This window comes from Gymnoscopelus microlampas (genome assembly GCF_963454915.1).
Source record: "Gymnoscopelus microlampas genome assembly, chromosome: 14".
NCBI classification, from domain to species: domain Eukaryota; kingdom Metazoa; phylum Chordata; class Actinopteri; order Myctophiformes; family Myctophidae; genus Gymnoscopelus; species Gymnoscopelus microlampas.
Genome location: NC_139951.1, coordinates 41,993,207 through 42,017,965, shown reverse-complemented (window position 1 = coordinate 42,017,965; position 24,759 = coordinate 41,993,207). Strand labels below are relative to the sequence as shown.

Below are 24,759 nucleotides of genomic sequence, written 5' to 3'. Positions count from 1 at the left end.
GGGGGGGGGGGGCACCAAATCTTTGTGTGATAGGAATTTTTTTTGGTACATTAACCACTTGAACCCTAGCATCCCTCTATTCTGAGGGGAACATTAGCCGAAAATAGACGATCTACAAGCTCACAACGTTGTGAGCTTGTAGATCTGCTATTTTCAGCTAAGGTTGGTTTAGGGGAAATATATTAACATGACGCCAGCACAATGCTACACATTGACAGTGTTGTCAAGCAAGTCTATGAAGCCATCTATGAAATCTATGAAAAAGATCTGCAACACAATTTTATACAATATGTAGTAGGGGGGCCGGGGGTCCCTGCTTCATCTCTCTCTCACCTAAGGGGCCCTTGGACTGAAAAACGTTGAAGACCCCTGTTCTAAATCACTTGAACCCCGAGCCAACTCAGGTTCAGTTTACTACATCTAGAGGGTTAAGTGGTTAAAACGGTCTCGCCATCGCACTTTTAGTACAGTGTCCACTGATGAATGCATTAATGTAAATGAATGTCAACAAACAGCACCAGCTACAACAGAGGTTGTCCTGATGAGCTGCGTCGCCATCTGGTATGGGAACTGCACCGCCAGTGTTGCCATTTCTGCTTATTATAAGCAACTTTGGGTCTGTTTTTCTGTAAAGTTGCTTGTAAATATTGTTAGTCGTTGCGTTTTTTTGGGCTTGTTTCTAAAGTGCAGTTGGTTATTTGGGCGTGCTTCCTACATGTTGTTTAAACCAGGGGTTCTCAAACATTTTCATGACAAGGACCCCCAAATGAATATGAATTTGTCCACGGGCCCACATCTGAAAATATTTTGTGTCAGGACCTAGGGCACATGTGTGATCATGTGACCTAGTCGCTTCTTTTGGGCTTGTTTTCATAGATCTGGTTGCTTGTTTCTCTTGCAAAATCTGGCAACACTGTGCACTGCCCTCTAACACAAAGCACTCCAGAAGGCAGTGTGGACGGCCCAGTGCATCGACAGACCAGATGGCGGTGAGGACGGCCCAGTGCATCGTCAGAGGTGAGTTCTGCTCCCGCCAGGGGAATATACGAGAAGCGATGTGTAGTCAAGGTTTGAGCGGAAACATGAAGGACACTCACCCCCCCAGCCACAATCTGCTTATCCCATTTAAACCTGAGGCCGATTCTACCAAAAAAATATAACAGGCCCATGTGAAGATGTTGGGGCAGAGGTTCTGAATTGGCAGCCAGGGAGTGTGTGCGCACAGTTTCGCTGCGATCAAGCCAACGGTGCCTGAGATTAGCTGTTCACAGACGGACGGACACACGGACGGACACACGGACGGACAGGGTGCAAAACATACACTCTCGCCATGCCTTCTCATGCGGAGACAAAAAGCCTTCTAAATCACTAGTTCTCAACTGTTTTGTGCCCAGGACCCCCAAAATGATATGTATTTGACCCCCATCTGAAAAAAATGTTGTGCCAGGGAACCCAAGAAGACAAGATTTGTGTAACAAATCGCAAAAATGTACGTTCAGACACTGACGTTATGTGATGTCTACACGATGGTCACATATTTCGGCAGGTCACCAATTTCACAGTAACACCGCCATGCTGGAGGACAGATGACGAAGGCAGAAATTTGAGAATTGGAATTCAGCTTTTGCCACATAGACCGGGGCCAAGAGGTGAACCAGTGACCAGAAGTTCTGCTTACCAGACGGCCTCTCTAACCACTGGCCACTCTGCCCCGGGTTACTCTGTGTACGTGTACGCGTGCGTGGGAATGGGGTTGTGTACCTTGCTGGGATCTCAGAAGAAGTTCTTGATGAGGGGCGTCACCAGTTTAACCCACAGCTTGACGTGGCGGTCGGCGCGCTCGAACGTGGAGCTGGACACCTCTGTGGACCTCATGTACAACATCTCCTGTTCCTGACAGGACAGAGTATAAAGGACAGTGTGTTTAGTTTACACTGTTTATCCAGCTTCGTGGGGACCATGCAGACCTCATGTATAAACAGTGGTTCTCAACCTTTTCAGGCCACAATCATATTTGAACTGGGGAAACCCCCCCCCAGATACCCTGATAAGCACATGGTAAAGTAGGAGTTGAGGCATTACATTTTGTTTGTTCGGTTCCACAGATAAATATTGTGAAAATAGCCGATCTACAAGCTCACAACGGTGAGTCGTTGTGAGCTTGTAGATCGGCTATTTTAAATTTTTGTTTGCCTCTTTCTTATAAATTTGGCCAATGTCTTACAAGTTTTTAATAGTAGTTTGTTGTAAGGTCTTAAAAGTCATTAAATTGTCACTTTACTATCAGTGGACCCCCAAAAATCATGTGGGGACCCCCCTGGGGATCCTGACCCACAGGTTGAGAACCACTGATGTATAACATGTTCTGTTCCAGACACACAGGACACACAGAGTCAAACACAAAAACACAATGGCCCTCATTTATCAACACAGCGTATAAACCGGCGTATATTTTTCCATATATTCGCCGTGCACCAACGTCGAAGTCACATTTATCAAAGGATCCTAAACAGCTGATCCGAGCGTACATCAGGTCGGGGCTTTGATAAATCTCACGTCTGAAAACGAGCGTCATTTAAATAACACGCCCTTAAATATTCTCAAAACGCCCCGATTTTACGACGTGAAGACGAACCAGAATACGACCAAAGACATGAAAAGCCAATAAGAAATAGATTCCCCTAATCGCCTCGCCACACACGCACACGCCCCTCTCTCTCTCTCTCTCTCTCTCACACACACACACACACACACACACACGCGCCTGCCTGTGTTTTTCATGTAATCCGGAGCGGTATCTTTGTCACTTAGGCTTGTAGCCTATATAATATGAATGACATATTATGATAACAATCACATCGCCATGAATGGAATACGTTTGTATATTAATTCATTTACCCCATACCGAGCAGTGCGTGTTCAAGTTACACTAAAATAAAGCAGTCAGACTCGGCCAGGCTGCAGTGATTCCGTGCCGCCACGTTAATAAGAGATTGGAGCGTCGGGTATATATCCTTAACCCAGCCAGGTTGTAGTCTTCATAACTCTCTGACATAACACCATAACATAGGACAAGCTACTGTCAGTTTGTAGTCCATGAAATGATCGTCGGGAGTCCCGAAAATGCGCTCGCATGAAGCGCTGTATATTTTGAAAATAGCCAATGCAACCGAATGACTGTTAAAGCAGTTTGTTTAAATTACTTTATAAAATGTTATATTTTCACAGGGATTATTTATTAGTGTAGATATACATTTTGGAGTGGATATATGTGTCCAGATGCCTGTCAGACCGTCAGACAATGCTGCTCCGCAGGTCTAGAATGGAATAAACGGGCGCAGCCAACGTCAACAACTGGTCTCGACCAGACGTGAGATCTCAGCGTAAAGTAGGATGAAGCCCACGTCAGGATATATTGATAAATGCCGAAAGGTGCGGTGATCTCGCCTTTGTGGGGACCAAGCCGACCTCATGTATAAAACATGTCCTGTTGCTGACATGTGTGTGTTTACGTTGTTTACCACAGGGGTCTTTCATAGATTCCATACAGTTTCATTGTTTGACAGCACAATCTTCAGTGTATTTTGGATTCATGTTAATATTTTGAGATATTTAACCACTTACACCGTTAATACTTGAAATTTCACTCTGTACTTGGTCTGCTCTTTTTTCCCTCCACACCAAAGCTCTTTGCCAAAAATAGCAGATCTACAAGCTTGTAGATCTGCTATTTTTGGCAAAGAGACAAAAAAAGTTCTCCTCAGAATAGGGAGGGTTCAAGTGCTTAATGAAAAAAGAAGTGGCGGACCCCGTGTAGTAACTCTGAAGACCCCCTGGGGGTCCCCGACCCCTGTTGAAGACCCCTGCTTCACCAGCTTGGTTGAGACCACAAATCATAGAATTAAAGAAGTAAAGCCATTCAGGGAGTGAAGCAGCGATTCTCAAACTGTGGCTCGAGGCCCACTGGTGGACTTTGAGGATATTGCAAGTGGGTCTCCAACTAATTTGGCAAAACACCACGATTTTAATGATAATATAGCCTTAATATAAATGTTATTTCTTCCTTAAAACATCGAAAAAAATGTGACGTCATTTTGGGGTGAAGGAATACCTTTCAGGTTTAAAGGGATAGTTCACCCCCAAAATGACGTTAGTCACCCCATGGAGACTTGAATTCATGGATATTATTTTTTTCGCATTCGCATTCCTAAGCCAATAATTTGATGACCGGCAGCAATTCCGGCAGGAGACACAAAGAGTCTCCTTTGTATCTCCTACCGGAACCGCTGCCTACCGGTCCGCTGGTCATCAAATTATTGGCTTAGGAATGCGACAAAAAAACAAAACAAATATCCATGAATTCAAGTCTCTGTGGGGTGACTAATCGATAGAATATTTTTTGGGGGGTGAACTATGCCTTTAAGGTTAAGGTTGGGCATGTAGCAGGGAGGGTTGAGGTTAAGGGTTAAACAAATGAACACATTCAAACAAGTCATAAAGTAATAAGCATGTACAGCATGTGTGTGACTGTGTGTCTGTGAATGCATCAAAGTCAGGAGAACTGATGAGTCATCACTTCTGGAAAGAAACAGAGTTAGTACCTCCTGCAACTGGGCCTGCAGTTCCTGGTTCTTGGTTACTATGGCGATCTGCGCCTCCAGGTCGCGGTGAACGGAGCGGTAACCGAAATTAGGGGAGCCAATTAGAGTCAGGCAAGGCCGCTCCTGGCCCTGCAGGTAATACCACAGACCTGGAAGAAAGAGGGGGAATAAAAAAAGGAGGAAATGTTTTAAAAAAAATAAAAGAAATCTGAAGCCACGTTTTCCAGTAGGGATTTTTAAGTCGGCCAAAAACCACAGCTAAAAAGGAAGCACATGCAGAAATCCCCGGAGTCTGTCCAAAACCAAAGTATGAGAGGGTGTGTGTGTGTGTGTGTGTGCGCGTGTGTGTGCATCCTTGTCCCGAGGCTACGACAGGATGACTGTACAAGCCAGCCTCTCTCACGCTACACACTGCTGGAGCAGTGTGTAGCGTGACAAAGTGGCGGACAAAGTATAAGTAAATACTCAAGTATTTCAGGTACAAATTAACAAAGTAACCCTTTCAATATATTTGAAATAGTTCTTAAAAGGGATAGTTCACCCCAAAAATGACTTTTTTTCTATCGATTAGTCACCCCATGGAGACTTGAATTCATGGATATTTTTTAGTTTTTGTCGCATTCCTAAGCCAATAATTTGATGACCAGCAGCGGTTCCGGTAGGAGACACAAAGAGTCTCCTTCGTGTCTCCTACCGGAACTGTTGCCTACCAATCCACTGGTCATCAAATTATTGGCTTAGGAATGCGACAAAAAAAAAAAATCCATGAATTCAAGTCTCCATGGGGTGACTAATCAATAGAAAAAAGGTAATTTGAGGGGTGAACTATCCCTTTAAGTGGTTAATTAGTAATATACTTTTAAAAGTTTGGCCCCCAAGAGTGCCTTCCTAGAAATTCAGAGTCAAAAATACAATAGTTCTATCAGCAGCTTGCAAAAAAAAAAAAAAAAAGGAAACTCCCAAAATGTACTAGAGGATAGGTCATGGGGTCAGTCAAATAGTTAGGGTTTGTCATAGAGGGAGCATGCAAATTGCCCCATTAGACTTTATTGTGCAATTGGAACCTTTGGCCTAATGGTGGCGCTAGAGGAAAGGCCATTGGGTCACCCAAAATGGTCTGGGGAGAATGAAAGTGCAACAGCAACTGCCACGGCAACCCAGACAGTCTTTTTTGGAGAAATGTTGTTCGGGTCCAAAGTGGTGAACCCGACCGACTGAACAACATAGCTATCCTTAAATAGCATTAATCCGGGAACACATCTGTCTCATTTTAAATTTCAGCTATAACCATTATTTTATACTTTTAGCTATTCAAAAATAGCAGCGCTACGAGCTTGTAGATCTGCTATTTTAAAAAAAATCTTGAACTTTTTTGTGCAAATCTTTGAATACATCTATTTTTTTTAACAACGTTTTTAACTCAAATCTTTGCTTCTGGGGGGTCCCTGGAACATCATATTTTGATGGGGTCGGCGGCCAAAAACATATCATTTTGGGGGGTCCTTGACAAGAAAAGGTTTGAGCACCATTGATATAGCAACAACAGTCTTTCAGAAAAATGTAGACATTTGTTGAGACATTTGACAGTTACAAATGTTCGCTTTAAAAAATAGCAGATCTACAAGCTCCTGTCAGGGAGTGTTGGGCGGGAGGAGTAGGACGAAGGCTCTATTATGTCCTCTCGGTGGGGGCTCCTCCTCACTGCTATGTGAGTCAGTAGGATAACAACAGTAGTGACAACACATAAATGTGTGGGGGCAGGAATCAATTGGCATAACGACCAAAATGGGCGGGAAAAAAGCAACAACAAAAAACAAAAAAGGTATTCATAAAATCGCTTCTTCTTGGCGTAATTAACCCATTCAATCCAGGAACGCACCTACAAAAGTCTTCTAAATAAACAGGTTTCTGAAAAACGTTATGTTGCTATATCAGTGGTGCTCAAACTTTTTCATGTCAAGGACCACCCAAAATGATATGTATTTGGCCACCGACCCCCCATCTCAAAATATTTTGTTCCAGGGACCCCTCCAGAAGCAAAGATTTGAGTTACAAATGTTCGCTTTAAAAATATATATATTAAAAGATTCGCACACATTTTCACGATTTTTCTAAAATAGCAGATATACAAGCGGCACTCGGTGCCGCGCTATGAGCTTGTATATCTGCTATTTTTGTATACCCAAAGTATAGTGATTAGGGATGTCCGATATTATCGGCCTCCCGATATTATCGGCCGATATTAGCATAAAAATTGATATCGGGAAAATATCGGTATCGGTTTTTTTTTTTTTTTTTTTTTTTGCTTTATAAATAAGTTACAGGAGTTCTTACTGTATATGGTGTGTGTGATATGAAATTTGAGCTTACCCTAATCACAATAATCCCCGCATATATCGGTATCGGTTGATATCGGTATCGGTAATTAAGAGTTGGACAATATCGGTATATCGGTTATCGGTAAAAAAGCCAATATCGGACAACCCTAATAGTGATACAAACGTGTGTGTGAGTGTGTGTGTGTGTGTGTGTGTGTGTGTGTGTGGTCACCCTTGGCGTGGAAGGTCCACTGTGGCCTGTGGTACTCGTGGAGGTGCACGCGCTCCTGCTGCCCCAGCTGGCACACCTTGTTGTAGAACTGCCGGGCGATGTGCACGTAGGCGGCGGGGATGGCGCCCGCCACGCCCTTGGCGCCGAAGAAGCCGTTGACCTCCGGCGAGGCGGTGAGGATGCGGTAGTCGGCCCCGGCGCCGAGCACCAGGCTCATGTAGGCCCGCGTCAGGTTGAAGTATCCCGACGTGAGGAACACCGTGGCGTCCGGACCCGCGTCCGTCAGAAGACGCTGTGGAAAAACGTGGGTCAGGTTATTATTAACCCATTTACGTCGGGAACCCCCTATTTGTAACTATACCTTTCAAGACGGGAACCTCTTTTGGGGTTGTTGTTGCTATGTACAGTATATTGCAACATAGGTTTTTTGTAATTTTTTAATAAATATTTGAAGTTTTTCAGAAAACTTAGGTCAGGATTTAACACTTAAAACTGCCAGGGGTTTTCTAAAACAGTTTGCAGCCTCTGCCAGCATTTTTAACGATTTCATACCTTTTCAAGTAGTCACAGAATATTTATCGCCAGTATGATTGATCCCCTGATGGTTGCTAATCACTGGAGGTTTTCAGGTGTGGTTTAAAAATGTCAGGAGGTCATCGCGACCTCGTTGACATTTGTTGTTTGAAAATTTGAATTTCACTGAAAAATACATAGTAAAACATAGGAAAAATGTCAAAATGTTCTACGTTTATTTTTTAACATTGAAGTTAATGGAGCAACAAATCTTTGGATCGCGTTATCCCCTGGTTCTTTGTGAAGAACGGAAAAACCCCCAAAATAAAGAATCATTTTAGAATTAAAAAACAATATACATATATATATATTTTTTAAACGTTTATAAACGTTTTTGGCAGGAAAGGATTTAAGAAGCGTTTTTAGAATTGGTCTCAGGTTTAAATGGGTTAAACCTCTTGAACCAAAGTGGGTGCCGTGGCACCCTAGGGCAGTGGTTCTCAATTTTTGTCAAGGACCCCCAAATTGATCTGTATTTGACTGCAGACCCTATTGCTATTTTTGAACAGCCAACTTATAAATGGATAGATACAGTGGTTAAAATGATTGTGAGGCTACTGTATGTTAACTACTTTTTGCTGGGGACCCCCTGGAAGTTGAACCCCACCCCAAGGACCCCTGGGGGTCCCCGGGACCCCACTTTGAGAACCAATGCCCAAGGGTGCTGTGATGCCGGTCCAGGGGAGTCACAGAATACTGTGATAATATTTGGAATTTATCAATAACACTTCAGTTTAACCACTTAGGCCCCTATACTTAGTAAAAAGAACCCGAGTTGCACTGTGCTCGGTGCGTTCTTTTTCTTTTTACGCACACCAAATCTCATCGCCTAAAAATAGCAGATCTACAAGCTCAGCGTGACATGTTGTGAGCTTGTAGATCGGCTATTTTTGGCAAATGTTCCCCCGGGCATATAGGGATGCTGGGGTATAAAGTTATTTTCAATCTGTCCTAATGGAAACTCTCTCAAGTTCTCTCAAGTTTCCTTTCCATTCGTATCGGCGAGCATTCATTTCCTCTTGGTGTAATTAAGGCACCTGACACTGACAGGTGTGGCTTTCTAAGAAACGACACGATCATTATTACACAAGCATGCCTTGAGCGTGCGCCAATAAACGCTTATTACTGTACAAGCAGCCACAACAGAGTGGCTGGTATTGCGTTCACCTTGCATGTCAGTCTGTGGTGACTTTTACACAGAGATGTGTCATTGTGCAATACTGGCGTGATGAAAAGCTGCAATTAATGCCGGCTTTGCCTTTCTACACAGAAGTAGAGCCGCAGTAAAGCCTCCCCTGACTGTGTGTGCCTGACTGTGTGTGCGTGTGTGCGCGTGCGTGCGTGTGTGTGTGTGTGTGTGTGTGTGTGTGTGTGTGTGTGTGTGTGTGTGTGTGTGTGTGTGTGTGTGTGTGTGTGTGTGTGTGTGCGCGCTTGTACATTGCAAGCTGCTGGGCTTGCGGAATCGGAGGTGTGATGTGTTACACAACAGCACATGACAGCAGCTGTCGTAGATTCTATACATTTAAAACTATAGCCTACGGGCCGGACGGCTGGCGTGGCGCTCCGGTCACCTAGGCTGCTAATGCGTGTCGCAGGTTTGAATCCCGATCCCGACAACCCTTGCTGCGTGTCACTCCCCATGTCCCCAATGAAGCTCTGGTATACTGAAGCATTTTCCTTCACTGAGAGACATAAAAGCTGTTCTTCCAAATAAGAAGTGCATGCTGAAGTCATATAACCCACTCAGTTGTCAAAAATTCAATCCGGGAACGCATCTGTGTCATTTTAGTTTGCTTTGGCTATTCAAAAAATAGCAGATATACAAGCTCATACTATTTTTTTGAAAAATCGTGACAATTTGTGCAAATCTCAAACAGTTTCTTGAAAAAACGTTGAAAAAATGTTGCTATAATATCAACTTTTTCATGTCAAGGACCCCCAAAATGATATGTATTTGGCCGCGGACCACCATCTCAAAATATGTTGTTCCAGGGACCCCCCCGGAAGCAAAGATTTGAGTGAAAAATAATATATATATTCAAAGATTTGTAGAAATAGCAGATCTACAAGCTCGTAGAGCGGCTATGAGCTTGCATATCTGCTATTTTTGAATAGCCAGAAATCTGAAATAACACAGATGCTTTCACGGTCTCAATAGGTTAAAGTTACAAAATTCACTTCATAATGTAATTACAATATCCCTTTCTCATTTGCTGGCTCTTTATTTTACAAAATATTGACTGCATAGGTTGCTTATAGACTATCGGCATATTCAAGTGCATCACGGCCAAATAGGAATATAGGGGAGGATGCAACTTGACAAATGGATCATTTTGACAGTATACGTCCGACCGGTTCCACAGTCCATAGATCATGTGTAAGTATACGACACGCCGTGTGTAGCACGTGACAGCTCCTGTCAACACTTCCAGCAACTTGGCTCAGCTTCTGAGAAACACTATGGGACATCATTCACCAACCTTCAAATAAAACGACTATGGAACATCATTCTATCTGCCACGCAAGCTTATTTGAGTGCACAGGAGTTAGGAAAGTCCCGGAAAATACGCGCTGTGATTGGCCAGCAGTCACTTTGAATGGCAGTTGGGGCTCAAACGCTCTCCCTCAACACATCTACCTTACAATTTGAATCCAGTGTCGAATGTTTGCCGGCGTGTAAGTTCCATCACTGTTGCCAGATTGCGCGCGAGCAACAAGCAACCAGCTTGATGCAAAAACACCGCACTGCGCATGCGTCGACGCACTTTCCCAAACCAATTACACGCCACTTCGTGCTTACAACTCCTGGACATGGCAACCCCAAAACCCCGCCCATCACCGAACATCACCGAACGGCTACGGCCCCAGCCGAACACAAAGAAGCGACGGCCATTGAAAACACCAGCTCGCTCGCTCCACACAGCTCCTGCACAGTTAACTCCTCAATGCTCAAATAAGCACACATTTCGAACCAATGTGGAAATATTCTCACACAAACAAGCCCAACTTAGATTTCTGACCATTACAAATGTCAATAGACACGCAGGGCACGAGGCAGTGCCCTGCGGAAATCGCGGCCTAATGCGCAAGAATAAGGCTCGGCTGGTAGTGACACCGGGCCGCCCGACGGATGTCGGCGGCCCGGTGATAGCGTTAGCATGCGCCTAACACTAACGGTAACCAACGCTGCTGTCGTCACTCAAACGGCTACGCTAAACATCTTATCAACAACCTGTATGAACGTTAGTGTGGTCAATGTCATCAATGCTAACTAATTTGCCCGTTGAACAGTGTTATTTTGGGGACTTTTGGGGGTTTCTGTGACACTATGTCACGATGTAGCATCTCACAGTGTTATGTAACAAGGAACGGCATGAATAGCTTAGCACTTCCGGTGGTTCCTTCACAATAAAGGTTGCAACAAATACACACACCATGCTACACGAGAGCCTCGCGCCAGCGACTAGACGGAAGGGTCGCGCAGCGACCCGCACCTCTAGTGATTTACGATTCTGTGCCTCAAGCGAACTTCGCAACGTTCGGCACGGCCACTCGGTCGCTTCAGCTCGCTCGGCGGTGCCTCTCGTGGCTCAAGTTCGCTTCAGACGGCACGCCTCCGTTGCGGTCAAAAACTATACTTTTTCGTCCGGAAAAAATAATCTGTGATTGTTGGAAAAATAGTGGATTCGATCCCAGGAGGTTTGAATTGGCAGTCTAATGATTAGCGAGGCAAGCCACCGAGGCAGGTGCTGAAATGGGGTTTTCGTGCTGTATTAGAACGTGACAACGCCCCCACCGAAGGGGTTTCCCAAGTCCTATAGAGCGAAAGCCCCGCCCAGTGGCGATGGGAAGTCCCTTCTCCCTTAGAGTTACATATATACCTGCCACAGTCACCAACCTGCATATACATAATTTGCATGGCGTAGCTCTGTAGGAGACGAGCTGCCTAGAAGTGTGTGTGTGTGTGTGTGCGCAAGTCTAATCTTATAAACCGCTGGACAGATCAGCACTAAATGTCTTGCGCACACTGTCAGTGGGCCAAGGAAGTAACTCCTAATTTTCTTTCACATTTTTTGAATTTGTTTGTTTGAGTAATTTAACTACTGGCTGAAACCTTGCCCAATCATGGAGTGATAAATCAAAGATACACATCACAGATGACCGTCATCCACACCTGTGTGATCTGCTCGTCCACCTGGATCCCCAGAGGCTTCATCTGCACCAGCGGGAACACCCAGGTGTCTTCCTCCCCCTCGCCGCCTCGCTCCCCTGCCCCTCCTTCGTCCTCGGAGTCCTCGTCCGCCACGTTCAGGATCTGTTGCCGCGTTCGAGCCGCGTTGACCACCTCCATGATCCGCTCATTGGCCGACGACGAGAAATCCGCCCGGTTGCCTGGAAAAGAGAGGGAGCGAGAGACACAAAGGAGACGAACAATTTAACCTTATGTCACCGAACAGGATGCCAAAAGTACTGTATGGCCGTAGGGCTGTCACGATTACAAATGTATGTTGACGATTAATTGTCACACAAATAATTGGGATTAACGATTTAATTGTGTTTTTGGCATTGAACATTGGAACTTCATTTCAGTTTGCCTTTTAGGCCCTTTCAGGGAAGGTATGACAAATAACTTAAACATACAAAGAAATAGCAGATTTTTTTTAACTAGCAGAAATAGCAGAATAACTTTGCGACGCGTTGTAACAACAACATTTTTCAACATGGAAACGATTGTGATTCTTATTCTTTTTTAGCATTTTGGTGCGTAACACCGGTGCGAAACTATGAATAATTCAGTCATAACTCCAACCCTAACCTCTAAAAACCCCTAATCCTAATCTGAATTGTAAACCTAACTCTAAAAATCTGTTTTAACCATAAAAGCAGCCATTTTGTGAGGACCAGGAACAAGTATAGTACTACAACCACACACACACACCTCAATGGGTGTGAGGTTAGCTTGGGTCAGGGTTGTTCTCTGGGTGAGGTGTGTGTGTGTGTGTGTGTGTGTGTGTGTGTGTGTGTGTGTGTGTGTGTGTGTGTGTGTGTGTGTGTGTGTGTGTGTGTGTGTGTGTGTGCGTGTGTGCATCATAGAGGCGCCTGCAGGCACTTCCATCTGTGAGTCACAGAGCAGGATTGGGAAGCAGTGGAAATGCAGAGTCAGCCTTTATTTTACTGTAAGCCGAGTCTTCTCCATCACCTTTCCTACCACCATTCATTATCAAATTCACTGTGTGTGTGTGTGTGTGTGTGTGTGTGTGTGTGTGTGTGTGTGTGTGTGTGTTTCAGAATCATTGCACAGAACTGTGTGCACGTCTCCCAGTGTGTGTGTGTGTGTGTGTGTGTGTGTGTGTGTGTGTGTGTGTCTGTGTCTGTGTCTGTGTGTGTGTGTGTGTGTGTGTGTGTCTTTCAGAATCATTACACAGGACTAAGTGCACGTCTTCCAGAGTGTGTGTGTGTGTGTGTGTGTGTGTGTGTGTGTGTGTGTGCACGCGCGGCGCGCGCTACTTCGCAGTCCAAACCGTCTCCCAGAAACATTGTGACATCACTACTCTATTTCTGGTGTCCGTTTCAACTGCAGACATGATGTCATTCAACCCACTGTCCAACATCCTGGCAGTCTGTGATCCAGTTAGAGACTTGCACACACACACACACACACTTTTTTTTTAGGTCCGATCCCAATCCCGATTGTGGAGAGACCTAGACCAGCGGTTCTCAAACTTCTTCATGTCGGGAACCCCAAATCTATTTCTATTTGGCCGCAGACTTTTTGAATATCTAACGAAAGACCCCTGGGGGTCCTTGAGGGGGTTCCACTTTGGGAACCAATGTCCTAGACCAGGGGTCTTCAACGTTTTCAGGCCATGGACCCCCTAGCTGAGAGAGAGATGAAGCAGGGACCCCCTCTATATCGTATAAAATTGTGTTTCAGATTCAACATTTTTTGTTTACGTGGTCTGCTCTTTTTTCCCTCTACACCTATTTTGCCTAGACCTCTTTGCCAAAAATAGCCGATCTAGTGAGCTTGTAGATCGGCTATTTTTGGCAAAGTTCTCCTCAGAAAAGGGATGCTAGGGTTCAAGTGGTTAAGGTAAAATAAAAAATCCTATCACAAAAAGATTTGGCGGACCCCCTGTAGTAACTCTGAAGACCCCTAGGGGTCCCGGACCCCCTGTTGAAGAACCCTGGACTAGACGACCGATTACCAATGCTTTGGATGATATTTTCTCAAAACTATAAAAACTTGGATTTGATAAAAGCTTCTATTTGAGAACATTTAACCTATGAGCACACACAGAAATAAAAAAAATAAACACAAATAACTTTTTGATAGATAAAATAAATAATTAAATCAAGCATATAGCATGTTTATCTTCAATATATGAATTAAATAGCTGTTTGAAGGCATGTTTTGTATTACACAGTGGTCTCCCTCATCAATCGTTTTTGCATTGCATTTTTTTGCCTCATTGGGAACCCTAGGACTCTCCACTTTTTGTGAGTGAATCTTCAATGATGAAACATTTTATTTAATTTGAATTATACAAAGCAAACAAGTAAATAAAATGCACACATAAACTGAACCACTTAGGCCCTATGCAAATAGATCTATCATAAATAGCAGACGCAAGCAGTTTGTACTTGTTTTGACATGCCTATAATTAATTATTATGGGCATGTCAAAAGTGAAAACTGGTTGGGCATGTCGTTATAGTAAAATGACGTGCCCAAAACAGACGCCAGGTTGAAAGTGGTTACAATTTGGACAAATTAGCTGCAGAGATGCTGATAATAAGCATAATAAGTGTGATGTATCATTATTATTATTACTATTATTATTATTATGATGATAATTGCAGAGCTGTCGTTGAAAAAGTCAAATAATGGCTGATATATCTGCCAGACTGATATATCACCGGCCAGGCTCCAGACAAACACGCAGAGTGTTGAAAACACAAAACTATGACAATTTCACATTCAGTTATACTGCTAGCCAACCGCAAGAACCCAGTAACTTGCTCAAACATTTAGCTTCAATCTCACACACGCACACACACACGCACAAACACACACACACACACACTGTACACATGTACACACTCAACATACTCTATGCACTCATTCTGTGACGAACACTTATTTGTCTCAGCGCTTTCACGCTCCATTAGCATCATCGGACTCCATGAGACCCATCTGTCAGTTCCACTGGCTGACGAAAGCGTAACCGACCATGAACTGTCAAAATACATTTTAAACTGTGACAGGCGCGCGTGACCTAGTCAGTCAGTGTGTCCGTGTGACCTCATATTCACCATGCATGGAATAAAGCAAAATAAAATCTCATGACTGAACCACTTGGTCCCAATCTGCTCCATTTCCTAAACACATAAATGTACACAGCATGTACGATGCGAAGTTTAGGTATTATCATTCTAAAAACCTACGTTGCAGCTGTTCTGCCGACGCAAATTATTTGATTGTCTATTTTTGTCCATTACTTTTTAAGCGTCAGTTACTAGTGTAGGCGGTGCGGTGCGGAGCTCTGATGTGTCATGTACTTCTAATTTAATCCATCTACTTCCTGAAAGTAGACTTAAAAATAAAACCAGTTTAGTAATCATATTAGGTGAGTGGTGTTAATTATCTCATGCTGGATAAAGCAGCGCTGCGGTAAAGAGACATCCACAGCGCTGTAGCTCTGATAAAACGTTAGCGGTGCAATTATCAGGTACACAACATTTTGGTCTTCTCTCTTTACAGTAATTTTTTTGTCTTGCACCAGCGACTACTGGATCATGTGCACATAGCTCTTTGATACAGTAGCGTTGTGCTCGGAACTGTATGTAGTCCTACACAGGATTGTTGTCAACTAAAATAAGCAGTCTGCGTCATATAGTTAACGGATTAATTGCTTAGCCTAGCCTCCAATAAGGTCATAAAGATCTATTTTCTATATAAAAACAAATCATCGATTCGTCGACGAGTCGCATGAAACACCCGACTCTGATTCGACAAGATCAGTGGTTTTCAACCTATTTCATATCAAGGTCCATTATTTATTCGTCATTTGAGCCACACACCACCATTTGATGAGATTTAGACTCTAAGACCCAAAACTTATTGTTGGATAAGATTTTGTCAAAATAACAGTTCTTCTACATTCTCTAATTGTGTAGACTTCTTGTACATTAACTAAGTAATGCAGATGTTAAACAATAATGTAACTTTTGAGAGTGTAAAATGAAACCAAATGGACCCGTAAGGGTCCATTTGGTTTCATTTTACGCTCTCAAGAGTTAAAGATCTAATAAGGGTCCATTTGTTTACCAACTCTCCAATAGCTGGAACCCCCTCAAGGACCACTGGTTGAGAACCACTGGACTAGATGCTGTGAATACTGAGTCGGGGACAGCCCTGGTGTCCAGCATGCTGGCCGAGCGTCTACCTTTGTACGGGTGCACCATGCCGTCCAGCATGCTGACCGAGTCGTCCGGCTGAAGCTGCAGGGACACGTCTCCCACGGCCTCCACCAGCTCCGTGAAGAAGTCGGCCACTTCGGCGCAGTTCTCCAGCAGCACGTAGCGGTCCTGTCGGTTGGTGAAGTACGAGTCGCTCAAGTTGGCCCTGACACAGTGGGGAAATGATAAATACACAAACATTACGAGGACAACACAAGCATCACAGAGCTTTCGGTCAATATTCCAGTTCATAACCTGATTCACGTCATCTCTCATCTGTCTTATCGTACTGGGAAATTGCTTGTGAAAAAAAAGGAATACTCATGGTATTACCACTTGAAGTACCATTTCCAAGCATAAAAGGAACTGCCTTAAATTTACTTTTAAGTATAACGCAGTGGTGTAGTCTAGGAAAAGACACTATACACACAGTATGTACTCTTTTAAAATATGCATCTACAGTTTGGTAAGTCTGCCAGGGACCGTTACGTACATACACGATCAAATGTATTGATCAGAAACAACCATTCACACACACATCACATGGCAACACCGCAAATGAACATAGCATGGTACAGTGTGTGATCTGTTAAAGTAGACTACTTTTAAAAGAAAGATTTTCTGAAGCAGTCCACTCCAAGGATATGAACACTTGGATAACACACAGTGGCTGATGGTGGATTTATGAATTAACTAAATTTACACTACAGAGCTCTGCATGGATAATTATTTTGTACTGTACAGATGGCAACACTAGAAAGTATCCCCATTATGCAAGTAAAGAGAATGCGATTTGATACTGTGGGTTAATAATAAAAATGACTACGCAGGCCTATTAAAAGGTTATTTCAATCGGCGACTGTGCTTGTGTGTGCGTGTGTGGGAGGGAATAATCACAGCCTATCCTCAGAAAAAACCTAGACTACACCACTGGTATAACTGTAAAAGTCTAAAACTGCATTTCTAATGCACTTTTTAAAACGCAGTGTTCTCTGTTGAGCATTAATGTGTGTTTTTGAAGGCTATTGACAATTCAAAGTCAGAAAAAATACAGAATTTCTTTTTTATAACAAAAAAAAAAGTTTTTTTTATTATTCTGACCCATCCCTAACAATCAGTTTGTTAACAGTTTTTCTCAAGTCAGCTTTAACAGAGCCTTTGATAATCAGCAGGTTCACTAGTCACTTGTATTGTTCTATGTTGCTTTTCGCTGCCACACAGGATTTCTTTACTGTATGTATAAGACAATAAGGAGCATTCTGCTGCTGTTGTATTCAAACTGACACCTATGTTTACTGTACATTGACATGCCTGATATATGCTGCTAAATGATATCTCACCTGCATACTGTATAAGACTATACACACAAAGTCTATGTTCCATATCGGTTCTATTGCTTCACCATATGTATATACAGCCAGGGTTCCCACACATTTTTAATCTCAAGTATCCCTGTATATACACAGTATCTGCTGATATTTTATACTGTATATTTACTTCTTCTAATCATAAGTCTATGTATGTTTCTATCTTACTATACTCATACCAGGAATATCTGACCTACTGTATATATGCATATATCTTACTCTATTTATGTTACTCTATTGATTCATTCATCAGGAATATTTGAATATCCGACCTGCTTTTCTTGTTCTTTCTTTCTATCGTTATTTTCCTGGAAACTACAAATGATGGGAGCCTCTGATGTGACAATAAAGTGGAAGTTTGAAGTTCATCCCTATTAAAAGGCAATGCACTTGCATCAGCCGATTAATTCCCGAAGAATAACTGTTAAATTAATTCTAAAAAAAGTAAATCTGTTTTGAGAAATGAGTGGGAAGTATAGACTTTTTAAATCTTAAAAGGACCATACCAGTGTCAATGAAATTTAGCGTGTTGGATTAACCTATCTCAAGCAAGTTTCACGTCCCCGCAAGATGATTTTCATTGCATTGTACTCAGGTACAGCAGTAACAAAAAAGAAAGAATATTTCTTTCTTATACTCCCCGCCTCTGAATGCAGCACAAAGGCCTCCAAACAGTGGACTGTCTGCCACGTACCCGCTGATGATGATGCTGTCGTCAAACAGGTAGACTTTGATGTGCTGGACGCCGATGGTCTCGTTGAAACGCTGGGGGACTAGGAGCTTCAGCGGACCCCTCAGGTCGGGCGTGTGGTACAGAGAGACGCGCATCTGACTGGTGAAACGCTTTAAAAGAGGCAGCAGCATGGTCCTTGAGTTCACCTGGCCTACACACACACACACACACACAAAGCACAAAGCACAAAGGCATAAGTCATCAGTGTGTTTTTGTTTTGTATCCTGGTTACACCCTACATTATGCTGATTTACAGAAATGTCATGTAAACAATCAATGCAGGTTTCCTTTTCCTGGGGGTTATCCCCTGAACACTACGGCTACCTTTACTGTTTCAATATTTGTATTAGACAAATACAAAGTAGACAATCCACCATGAGTATGACAGGACAGAGGGCACAGCATAGCCCAACATAACAATACAATAAAGACAAAAACAAATCCTAAAAGACTAAAACTAGACTAAAAAAACACCAAATACATTATATAACTAGAAAGTGTGCTCCTCGGAGCACAGGTCTCCCTCCGCCAGTACTGTTCCTGATTAATCCTGTCTTACCTATTTATATTACATATTGTCACGTGTCACTTGACCAATGTTAGCTTGGCTGAGACGGACACACACGCGGAGGGTAAAACTCTCCTGGCGGAGACAAAAAAAAAATCACACCCCATTCATATTTAGAAACAACAGTGGTCATCACAGTGATGGAAGCTCACTTCAAAAAATATGAATGATTTTTTGAAGTGCGTGGTTATAGGTTTTTATTTCATCATGCGTCTCGCTAGCCAATCAAAGCATTGGTGACAACATATTGTCACGTGTCACGTGAAGCTTGACCAATGTTAGCGTGTTAGACACACACACGGACGGACGGAGACGAAAACATACTCTCCACCATACTGACGGAGACAATAATCATCACATTATTAGGGATGGAGCTCGTTAATTTTTATTGATAATGAGCACCTTATCAAGCCTGCTTATCGAACCGAGCTTTTATCGAGCCCACTATCGATCTTTTTCTATTATTAAGAAAAAAGACGTGAGGCGAAAAATTCTGAACAGAACCGGTATCTTTTTTTATTGGCCAGTTGTGACAGTGAGTTTGTGGCTGACCACTATCTAAAATTAAATGAAGATGACAAAAGTAAAAAATATTTTTGCCTATCATTAAAACAACCATTCATATAATGTGCAATAAGTGTTAAATGGCTTTATATTATGAATAGTACTGTAATAATTACTATAAAATCTCCATGTCTCTTCAACTTTTTATAAACAAAAAATGCATAGTTATTTTTTCTATTCTTTTTTCTTTGTTTTAACCAAAATATATCACTTGCACTACATTTTACTAGGGCCTTCAAATATACAGTACTTTTCTAACAGATAGAAGGCAAGTGACCTTTTTACTTTTGGAAAATAATATTGAAGAAACGGTTAATGTGTGTACTGTCGCTTTAAAAGCGCAATGTATACTTCATCGTACGACGGTGTCACGCACCAAACATGGCCGATCTCCAAGCTCACACTGCGTCTGTTCGCACCACGTTGTGAGCTTGTAGATCTGCCATTTTCGGCAACGATAGACTGAGGGACGGACACGCTCCGGGCAGCGCTGTTTGGCACAACTTGCAGCTATCAATACACTTTTAGACCAACATGTTTGTGCCAGCGTGGGTGATTAGATTTATTTCTTGATCGCCTCTTGTTTTGATAGTTTAGACATGACGTCATGGGCCGCTACACTCGATAACAGGCTCGACAAGCCTAAAGCTTATCGAAAACCGGGTCTCGATAAATTCATGCCCGGGTATATAATGGACCCGGTTTTCGAGCTCCATCCCTACACATTATTGCTGCCAACAACCTCTCTCCCATATAGAGCTCTACCATTTGTATCCATCCCCCGCCTCCCAATTAGTATGGCAACTAACCGACTACGGCTACCTTTAACAATGACCCAGTTTAATATCCTAAACAATACAGTTACATTTAACAATGACTCATTTAGTATCCTGAACAATACAGTAACATTTACCAAATGACCGGTAATTGTATGGTTTAATATGTCCATGTCTGGTGGTTTGTTGCCGTTGTTTGTATCTTTATAATGTTATTGTGTATGTGTATGTTTTTTATGTGATGTCTGTCTGCTCTGTTTTTGTTTGATTGTATATAGGCATTTACAGACCCATACTGTTGTCATGTTTTATATCATTTAAAAATGCAAATAAATATAGTTTAAAAAAGGTTTTTATTGTTTAGGAGGTTGAGAAATTGGTCAATAGCCAACTTTCGTCTAGTTTCTTATGTGTTTAATCTCTCTTTTTAATCTAAACCGTTTCTTTCCTGATGCCAGGGCCAAGGGTTTTTCCCAGGGAGATTCAGTAGACGTTTATCTTTAGCGGCATGACACGTCAAATCGTGCAAAACGCATACTTGGTGGTGCCACGCACGTACCTCGCGAGCCACGTGTGTAGTCCAACAAGACGGAGACTTTGAGGTCCGGAGCGTCCCCGTCTTCCTGTGAGCGTTGCAGTGCCTCCTCCATACAGTCCACCTGCACACCAACAGGTGAGGAACCGTCATTACAGGTGCATGTGTACACACACACACACTTAGACCACCAGCTGTCTTATGACAGCGTGAATCACCACCACAGGCAGTTTTACTTAAATTTACTTACTTAAAGTTTTCCCCTCACTGCCCTCGCTCTATAAATTGGAAAAGGATGTTTTGACTTTTGTCACTCTATTAGCTAATTTTAATTAATTGGAGATCACCTACTTCCCCCTCTCACACTCATTGGATGATTGGAAGAGACATCTTGCACAGTCTAAAACTAAACTGCTCAAAAAAAGTTCGGAAACTTAACTTCGGTCAATTATATCTCCCCTTTAATAATACCAATTGGTATTGTGTTTTATATCATTTTTATCGTTGATTAGTCACCTTTACAACGAGGTACAGCTTGTAAGGATCGTGCATTTGTGGATTGAGCAACACAGCTAAATGTGTGGGTAGCGCCTCCAAAAAATGTGCCAAAATCACCCAATATGCTTCTGTTGGTAATCACTCTTGTTTTGAGCAACCTGTCAGCACACACTGCTGAGAGGTGTGTGCCAGTAGTCACAGGTGTGTGACTGCCTCACAGGTGAGTGACTGGCACCTGAACATGGGTTCTGCAACTTTGTTGAGTTTGTACTCCAAGCAGCAACACTGCCCCCATGGAAAGATGCCACGTTTGTCCCTTCAGGATAAGGCCCGTGCAATAGGGCAAGTGAAGCTGGTGTTCCGTTATGCAGAGTGACAGCATTATTTGGTGTTAGCCCTGGTACCATTTCCAAACTTAGGACCAAGTTCTGTGAGACAGGTGAAGTCAACAAGGAAGACAACATCCCAAGACCCCTTGCTTCACTGAGGAACCATAGATTTACAGGCAAGATTTGCACAACGGTACCAAAGACAGATGTCAAAGTTGCAGGGTCCATGCTCAGGTGCCAGTCACACACCTGCCTGCAAATGGTACCAGGGCTGACAACAGGGCTGACATCAAATAATGCGTAATCTGCGTAACGGAACACCAGCTTCACTTGCCCTATTGCAGGATTCCTTATCCTGAAGGGACAAACGTGGCATCTTTCCATGGGGGCAGTGTTGCTGCTTGGAGCATACATAAACTCAACAAAGTTGCAGAACCCATGTTCAGGTGCCAGTCACTCACCTGTGAGGCAGTCACACACCTGTGACTACTGGCACACACCTCTCAGCAGGTGTGTGCTGGCAGGTTGCTCAAAACAAGAGCGATTACCAACAGAAGCATATTGGGTGATTTTGGCACATTTTTTGGAGGCGCTACCCACACGTTTAGCTGTGTTGCTCATTCCAAGAATGCACGATCCTTACAAGCTGTACCTCGTTGTAAAGGTGACTAATCAACGATAAAAATGATATAAAACACAATACCAATTGGTATTATCAAAGGGGAGATATAATTGACCGAAGTTAAGTTTCCGAACTTTTTTTGAGCAGTTTAGAAAAGATAAGATTCTCATTCATTGGCTCCTCCAGTAAGTTTGGGAAGGTATGGGGTTCATTCTTTCAATTTGTGCGGAATTTGAATCCGTCTCTGATTGGGGATACGGATACGTGAGGTCTGGTGGAACGTTGGTATGATGGGAGTGTTTTTGGGAGCGGATTTATAAATGTGTCATGGATATGTACCGTTTGACTGATGTTGTTTTGTTTTGTTCTGTCTGTGATTATCTGTTTTATAATATTTTATATTCTATTTTACCTGTATTTCCTGTATGTTTTGGGGTGATAATTCAATCTGTTTACTGACATTTTTTGTATTTGATGGATCGCACTGGAGGAAGCTTTTATGTGTCTGTTCAAGTGCCAACTTTTGATGCTGAATGCTTCTGTGGAAAATCCAATAAACAAAGTAAAAAAACAAAGTACAACACGTCACAAACATGTTATAACCTTGTAGACCAGCTATTTCCACTATTATTACATTTTTTGGAAAGTATAAAAATATAAATGTGCCAGTCATTTCTTTGTATTCAAGTTATTTGTCATATCTGCCCTGTGCAATTTGCGATTATGAAGCCTAAAAACCAAACGGAAATACAAATTGTGTTCATATGTTCAATGCCAAAACACAATAAAATCGTTGACGTTATACAAATTATTTGTGTGACAATGAATCGTCAACTTAAATTTGTAATCGTGACAGCCCTATTAGTGAGGACCAGTTATATGAACATATAGAAAACAGAACATTGGGTCAAGAGCTCCATTAACTACACTTAGTTGTGAAGTTCTAAAACTGAAACCAAAGTGTGCACGCACTCACACACACACACACACACACACACACACACACACACACACGCTCTCACCAGGTCTTGCTCCAGAGGGCCTGTTCCCAGATATAGCGAGGCCATCACCACTCTCCTCTTGGCTGTTTTTATACGTGCCTGAGAAAACAAACAACATGTCATAACATCAGAGGAGAATAAAAAAGAAATAGAAAACTCAAATCAAACCACCACCAATGTAACAAGACACTTTAAAAGCATACTTAGCATGACTGCAGTCATGTTTTTGGTTGTTGAGGGTTGGCTCATTGATTCAACATTCTTTTATTGTTACATCCTCCCATTATACATGGCTCTATCCTATTACACAAATATAAGAGAGTAAAACATCTTGGGTTTTGACTCAACAATGCAGCAACAACAGAAATAATTGCACTAAAAATACAAAAGCAAATGCACATTTTACAGCCAAATGTAAATGTTTCTGAAAACAACAAGCACTGCCACTGCCTGTGTGGGATAGTTTGACCGGCTTGTTGTCACATGCATCACATGTGACACAGCTGTCTCAGCTGTCACTTCACTTTGTCACAAATAGCTAGGCTCTGTGTAACTGCATAACTGTTAGTCTGGGACAACAGTTATGCACAGAGATGATTTTGCGAGTGCACAGTCTGCAGTGACTATGAATGACTTATTTTAAAAGCATGCATCACCCCCACCCTTAACAGCTTGTCACCCTTCTGTCACCCTACCCTCTCTCTCTCTCTCTCTGACAACCATATCATTTTTATACATTTACAAGCAGAATAATAAGCCGCCTGCGTTATCAGCTTTCCCAGTGTTGCTGGGGTTATTGTGCTGTCAGCTTTTGGCTCTCTCTATCCCTCCTTCCCTCTCTTTCTTAAGGCTGCAAGAACAATCAATTATTGTCTGCTATTTCTACTATTTTGGAAAAACAAATACCCCCCCACCAAAATGAATTACTGTGTCACTCTCTCACCCCGCCCATGACTCAATTAAGTGGACATCTATGGTGACCATAGACCAAGCTTTGGGGAGCTTGTTTTGACAAGACTCTTTTATCTGTTACAGACACTCTGGAACTGTTTGCTACAATGCCATGGTTTCGAGGACACACATGACCTATGATGTGTGAAGCAAAGGTTGACTTCCTGCCTAAATGCTGTTGTTGTTAAGGCCTCGACATGTGTCAACAAATACATTTCTATCGCTCTAGGCAGGACACAACACAATTTGAATTATATATACACAACACCAGACCTTCATAGCCTGGTAAAACTGGTCAGGAGAGGTGAGGATGTGCACGTGGGTGCCTGGCACCCTGAAGGCGGGGACGTGCTCCGCCATCCAGCTGAAGCGGGCGTGGAGGCTGCCATCCGCTCCCTGGGTCCCGGTGGGCCTGGAGATGTGAAGAGGGGCCGGGTCCGACTCCGCCAGGAGGGGGGCCAGCAGCAGCACTGAGGACCTGGAAGAGACCAGTGGCCAGTGAGAAATAAGCAACCTGGTTCATGAAAACAAGCCCAAAAGAAGGGGCCAAGACCAAGAGCACTTCAACATACAGTATATACTGCCAGTTGAAAATAGACGATCTACACGCTCACAACGCGACGCTTAGT

At 42.8% G+C, this 24,759-nt stretch overlaps 1 protein-coding gene across 2 annotated transcripts in view; it reads right to left on the bottom strand.

Annotated features, from left to right (window-relative positions):
- Window positions 1-24,759, bottom strand: part of pgs1 (phosphatidylglycerophosphate synthase 1) — a 43,631-nt gene that overhangs the window by 11,939 nt on the left and 6,933 nt on the right. For both annotated transcript variants that reach the window (XM_084079097.1, XM_084079098.1), the window contains exons 2-10: window positions 24,404-24,608; window positions 23,201-23,278; window positions 20,754-20,853; window positions 18,248-18,437; window positions 16,174-16,352; window positions 11,899-12,116; window positions 7,152-7,443; window positions 4,602-4,750; window positions 1,762-1,893 (exon numbers count right to left, since the gene is read on the bottom strand). In XM_084079097.1, coding sequence (XP_083935223.1) covers window positions 1,774-1,893; window positions 4,602-4,750; window positions 7,152-7,443; window positions 11,899-12,116; window positions 16,174-16,352; window positions 18,248-18,437; window positions 20,754-20,853; window positions 23,201-23,278; window positions 24,404-24,608 — 1,531 coding nt within the window. In that variant the 3' untranslated portion in view covers window positions 1,762-1,773. The remainder of the gene's footprint in view (window positions 1-1,761; window positions 1,894-4,601; window positions 4,751-7,151; window positions 7,444-11,898; window positions 12,117-16,173; window positions 16,353-18,247; window positions 18,438-20,753; window positions 20,854-23,200; window positions 23,279-24,403; window positions 24,609-24,759) is intronic.